The 6,670-nt window shown below is 28.8% G+C and overlaps 1 protein-coding gene across 1 annotated transcript in view; it reads right to left on the reverse strand.

Annotated features, from left to right (window-relative positions):
- Window positions 1-6,670, reverse strand: part of LOC108693201 (profilin) — a 24,160-nt gene that overhangs the window by 12,696 nt on the left and 4,794 nt on the right. The window contains exon 2 of the mRNA XM_018202015.1: window positions 541-810. Coding sequence (XP_018057504.1) covers window positions 541-810 — 270 coding nt within the window. The remainder of the gene's footprint in view (window positions 1-540; window positions 811-6,670) is intronic.

The following is a 6,670-nucleotide window of genomic DNA, read 5'->3' on the forward strand; positions in this document are numbered from 1 at the left end:
ACCGAGCTGGTCCCACCAAATACAGAGCATGACCTTGGACGTCAAAATCACCGTTCTTGAAGCGTTGAAACCACTCACGACACGTTCTTTCACTAATAGCGGCCTCACCATAAATATTTGAGAGCATTCGATGAGCCTCAGCCGCAGATTTCTTCATATTGAAGCAAAAAATTAAAACCTCCCGCAAATGATGAGAATTTAGCTCGTAAACTGACATTTTCAATCGAGAATAACTTTATGATGCAGACACAAATCGACTAATGTTTCTATGGGGTTATGTTGACAGATGCCCAAGTTTATTGTATGACGTCTATGATCTATTTATTTCAACCACTTACCACTAAAGCCATCTATAGGAAAACGGCGGAAGCAAAGTTGTACACCTAATATAATAAAACATCTCCCAAAATAAGAAAGAGAGAATTTTCTAACTGATAACAAATTTCACTCTACACCTTTCCTATAATAAAGCGCTAACTCTTCGTGATGGCGATGATTACTTTAAGCTGAACAAGCTGAAAGTTATTGTCACATACTGACCTAATAGCCGCAGGACACGAGGTATTCGCCCAGTTTTTCAACGACAGATGCGGCTTGCTGTGGTTGTATGGGGTCCTCGTACAGAGAGACAACTACGGCTTGCGTCGTCTTCATGCAATGGACGCCGACTTTGCCAAGTTTTGCCCTTATCACACGGTCCGTGCCCGATAAGTAGATGTACCTATTACCAGCTAAGGTAACCCCGGACGACGTCAGGATGTCTTGCTCTTCGAAACTCTGCACTAATTTCGCGAGTTCTTCTTTACTTACCTAGAAATAAAGAAAAATCTCTTGTACACAGCATATCATGCTTAAGCTACACGAAGATTGTTTCACATACGTATTATATATGTATCCCGGAAGTCATCTGGAAAAGTTACGGCTTTCCTTATCGTAGAAGAATCATAATTATTCTAACACAAACAAATGAAAAAACTTTTATTCGGTCAAAGCTGAATCTATGTCTGATAACATTTCTACATGAATTTACATGTATTTTTTAATTCAGCAAAAAAGTTACTTGCTGATCTTGGAACGTAGTCCTAAAGCTGTAACAGCAATATCGCACTGTAATTATAATATAATGGCATTCTGTGTCAATTGTCGCATAATCATTTATTATGGATCAGATATATAATATAAATACAAGAATTTTAATTTAGACATAATATGTACTTTGTATAAATTCATCTTTTTAGAATTAATCATCAAAATTATATTATAATTAAAAGATTACGAAGTAGTATAATATAAATCTTATCTAATTATGATATAAATGATTTTTGCATGGAAAAAAATTTTCATTATATTTAAAAATTTTTACAATAATTACTTGAATCTACTATACAATGATTACCCATACAAGCGTCTTAACATGGAATGCTAGAAATCCAGGTTCGATTCCCGACTGAGAGAGAGAATATTTTTCGTAATAAATTTATTTACAGATTTTCAATAAGATTTTCAATAATGCCAATTAAGCATCAAATTATTAAATTCCTAAGCAATTTAATATGTAATATTGCTATGGTAGTTGCGTTTATAAGTCCGAAAAATTATTTCAGCGCATAATTCGAAGAGATGTGGTATTTGAAGACACTGATAGTGTCTCGGCGCTAAGCTATGTACATAAATTCACATAAAATTATTTAAAGCACTCAAAATCCAGCTTCCGGTATGGGCATTGCTTTTTGCTGATTATTATATTAATATAGACATTAAAAAATTCAATTACTCTATTACAAATGTAAAATATTATTTTCATACATATATTATACTGTACTTTTTATGTTATATTTGTACAATTCTAATAAATTTTTCTAGCCATCTTACAAGTGACAATTCGGATAATATAATAAAAATTTTCCCTAAGGAAGTAAAAGAAATTGATTATATTCCACCTATAAGAAAATACAACTCAGGCAAAAGGTAATAGATGTAGAATGGCCAGAGATAAATTAGTCGATAAGTATAAAAATAAAATTACATTTCACGGACTGTTGGAATTCTATCATGTTGACGATTTAGGAAAGAATCTTGTTAAAGAATGTGGAAATCTCAGGTGCAGTTTCATGCCATGTATCATCGATGATTACTAATATTCAACTTTTGGCAAAAAATAAAATTTATTTAATGAATAACTATTTATCAAAATGATAATATTACAAAGTAATATTATCTATTCTATTTGTAGTTATCATAATAGGAAGAATTTTATTAGTGTTTGAAGTCTTTTTTCTTGCTAAAAATTTATTAAAACAATTTCATTTATTTTATTATAGAGCTAAATAACGCAGATTTTATATGACTACGAAATAATCGGAATCCCTGGAAAGTGGGAAGCGACTTTTTACACATTAAACAAAACATATTTCTTTCAAACAAAAACCTGAACAAATACTTTTAAATTGTCCAATTATAAAACATTCGAAAGAATTTTTAATGATATATATGATGTATATTAAATTTACTTATAAATTTACATTATAGTTGTTTATAAATAATTTATTGTATATATAATTAGTTGTTTATAAATAAGGTTATTTATAAATAATTTATTTAGATTAATAACGATTTTAAGAAAAAGTTTTCAAATAATTATAATCAAGAATATTTTTAAATTTCAAAACTGTATTTGAAAAATTACTACTCATTAGCAAATCTCAAAGCGATTTGTTACTTTTGGAAATCATAAAAGACAAAAAATATTGAAAAGTTAATAACATTATTTGTATTGTGTTACTATAGGTAAAATATTTTAATAATTATAATAACATATTTATTCGCTAACAAGTATTGCGTATTTATTAAGCAGTATTTCTTGATTTTTTCAATATTATGTGCATTTATATACATTGGCATCATTGCAGATTCTATGCTAAATAATACTTATTATTTTCATTATTGCTTTAAAATTGGGATACATAAAAAGAACGATTAACTGAAAGCCTAATATTGAATATAGTCGAAGTGGAGTTATTGTACAAGTTAAGGTATATTAATTTATACATTATAACGAATACTGATTAATGATTAATAATAATTTTAACATCTGAAAAAAAATTCTCATTTTCATACACCTGCTAATATTCCCACTATTATAGAAACTAAAAAGAAGCAAATTGAAGAAATTCTATGCACTGAAAGTGGACTAGTGCAATCTTTTGTAATCTTAAAAGGACATACTCCGACATAAAAAAGATTTTCATAAGTTTCGAAGATGTATTATACGAACAGTCACGTTTTTGAAAGCTTTAGATATTTGTTTTCAATTCACATATTAAATATTAATTATTCATGAATTACATCACGTCTGATTATTTATTCATATAAGTATATATAACATGAAAACAATATTCTAAATATTATTAATATTGCATCTAAAATAAATGCATAAATTAATTAAAAAGTGCAAGAGAGAGTAAATTAATAATAATTATTATTACATATTTATTATTATTACATATTTATTATTATTACATATTATTACATATTATTATTACATATTTTTCAATGTGACTTGTAGCATTAGGATGCTTTATATTTTTTTCAAAATAATAATAAAATTATGAAAAAAATACCTATTAGATTATTCTAAATCACATTTAAAAATAATACGAATAATACAAATTTGGCCGTTTATTGGATCATAAATTATTTTATTAAATAGTAGTATTTTTTAAATCTATGCTCTTATAAAAATGCATGGAAATGTATAAAATAAATGACACAAATTTCAATTTTTTAATATAAGCACATAATATATTCAATATTATTTTATAGAGTTAGATTGAAGATTATTGTATAGAGTTAGATTGCGATGCATGAACTAGTTATAAATAAACAAAATATTATTATATTTTGTTCTATATCTTTAACTATCTTGTAATTAATTAGTGAATCGCAATGAAACTTTGCATAAATTACTTTGAATATTTAAAGAATTTTATTTTAAAAAATTTTTATTTTTAGCAATAAAAATAATAACAAATAAAATAAATAAACGATTAAAATATGTTAATAAATAAAAATATAATCTTATTCATACATCTTTTATATATATATATGAAACTTTGCATAAATTACTTTGAATATTTAAAGAATTTTATTTTAAAAAATTTTTATTTTTAGCAATAAAAATAATAACAAATAAAATAAATAAACGATTAAAATATGTTAGTAAATAAAAATATAATCTTATTCATACAACTTTCATATATATATATATAGAGCTTATTTAGTATTAAACAATATAATATACAGGGTGGGCCATTTAAAATTTGGAATTTAATTTGGCTCTAAAAAAAAACGCATGAATATTTTTCAAAGTTTATGGCTTTATTGGAAAGGTAGTACATTGCCATTAAACATGAAATACAATTTCATTCAAATGACTTCCACGGCTGGCTGCACAATATCTCATTCTATCAACCCAATTTTTTCAGTACATTTTCCACTGTATGGGCGCGTATTTCATCGATGGCAACTTTGATTTCATGTTTTAATTCTTGAATCGTTTCTGGCTGGTTAGCGTAACACTCATCCTTGACGGTTCCCCATAAAAAATAGTCCAGCGGAGTCAAATCGCAGCTGCGAGGCGGGCAATTGACATCAGTATTTCGGCTGATTATGCGATTTTCGAAGACAGTGCGCAAAAGATCGATTGTAGCGTTGGCTGTGTGGCAAGGTGCGCTATCCTGTTGAAACTAAATGTCATCTGTGTCCTCCTCTTCAAATTTGGAAAGCAAGAATTCGTTTAGCATGGCGCGGTAGCGCTCGCCATTGACAGTGACGGCAGCTCCTTGCTTCGAAGAAAAATGGCCCAATGATGCCGCCGGACCAAAAACCACACCAAACAGTTACTCATTGTGGATGCATCGGCTTCTCCATGACGACGTGCGGATTCTCTGACCCCCAAATACGACAATTCTGCTTGTTCACATAGCCACCGAGGTGAAAATGAGCTTCGTCAGAAAAGATAATTTTTCGGTAAAAATGCTCATTTTCAACCAAGCATTGTTCAGCCCATTGGGCGAACCGAAAACGCATCGGATGGTCATGCAGCTTCAATTCTTGCACTAATTGAATTTTGTACGGCTTCATACCGAGGTCTTTATTCAAAATTCTTCTCAAAGAAGTGCGTGAAATGTTCAAGTTTTGAGAACGATAGCGAGTTGATGTTGATGGTTGTTCAAGCACACTCTAAGCAACAGGTTGACCTTTTTGGTTGACCTTACTGGACGAGCACGTGAACGAGTTGCTTTATCCAATAAGGATCCAGTTTGCCGAATTCGCTTCACAAATTGATCCACAAACTGCTTGAAGGCATTTCTTTTCTACCAAATTTTCCACGTAAATTTCTTACAGTTTGGGTTGAAGACTCACCACTTTGGAAATAAGTTTTCAATATTTCCCAATTTTGTTCAAGTGTATAGCGACCCATTTCGTAAATGTCAAACAAAAAACTAAATTTCTGATATGTCATAAATGTTATTACGCCTTTCAAACTCAAAATAACCGATAGTTGAAATTCCAAATGCTAGATGGCTCACCCTGCATTATAGGACTGTATATGTGTGATAACAAACTATAGAAATCAAAGCCTTAAACGGTTTAGCTGGATTTTAATTCTTATGTGAATTTATACACTACGTATATAGTCCCCAGAAAGTATTAAATACATTTCCAAATTTAATTTTCTTTCCAAGTATGTGTGATACATCCTTAATTACTATCGATCATTTAATTCAATAAAAAGATAAAAACGGTATTTAAATGATTGTTTCATTAAAAATGAAAAAATATGAATATATTAAAGAAATATGATAAATCAAAACTTGAAACTGCTGTTTTCTTTAAAGCTGGAATTACAGATAGAGATGGAATTACAGATACAGATGTTGAAGGACTTGCAGAAATGGTACTATCATATCAGAATGATATGTAATATCAGAATAAAAATGATATGTTTGTTTTAAATTATATTTCAAAATTTTACAATAATAATTAATGCAATTCCTCATTCTACTATTCAGAATATTATAGAAACACTTTTGAGCTAGTTAGAAATTCTGAAAAATGTAAATTTCCAGTCAAAACAAAATAATTTAGATGTATCGATATTAAAAAATGATTATAATTATATTGAACCATATAAAATTTTGATAATGAATATAAAATGATTTTATAGCCTAGAAAAATTGCAGTTTCTAACAAAATCAATATCATTTCATATTGGACAAATATTGGACAATAATATAAGCAATGTGAATAATATAAGCAATGTTTAAATAAAAAAGAAAAATTGCGAAAGCCAAATTATTCTTTTATTATCCAAGGAAGTTAATTATCTAAATTAACTTCCTATAGTCCTAGAAGTTTTGCTAATAACGGTTATCTTAATGATAGATTTACCGACAGAAATCGCGATAAGCTTCAAAAGTGCAACACGGAGGACACATCAATCACGATATAGCTTTCACTGTGAGATTCATTGAACCACAATTTTTTTTTTAATTTTGAAGAATCAAACGAAATTATAGGCTTGATCGTATTGATTGCACTTTTTATTCTCTCTCTCTCTCTCTCTCTCTCTCTCTCTCTCTCTCTCCAACATTTGAATATATATATA

The sequence above is a fragment of the Atta colombica genome, unplaced genomic scaffold (genome assembly GCF_001594045.1).
Source record: "Atta colombica isolate Treedump-2 unplaced genomic scaffold, Acol1.0 scaffold89, whole genome shotgun sequence".
Taxonomy (NCBI): Eukaryota; Metazoa; Arthropoda; class Insecta; order Hymenoptera; family Formicidae; genus Atta; species Atta colombica.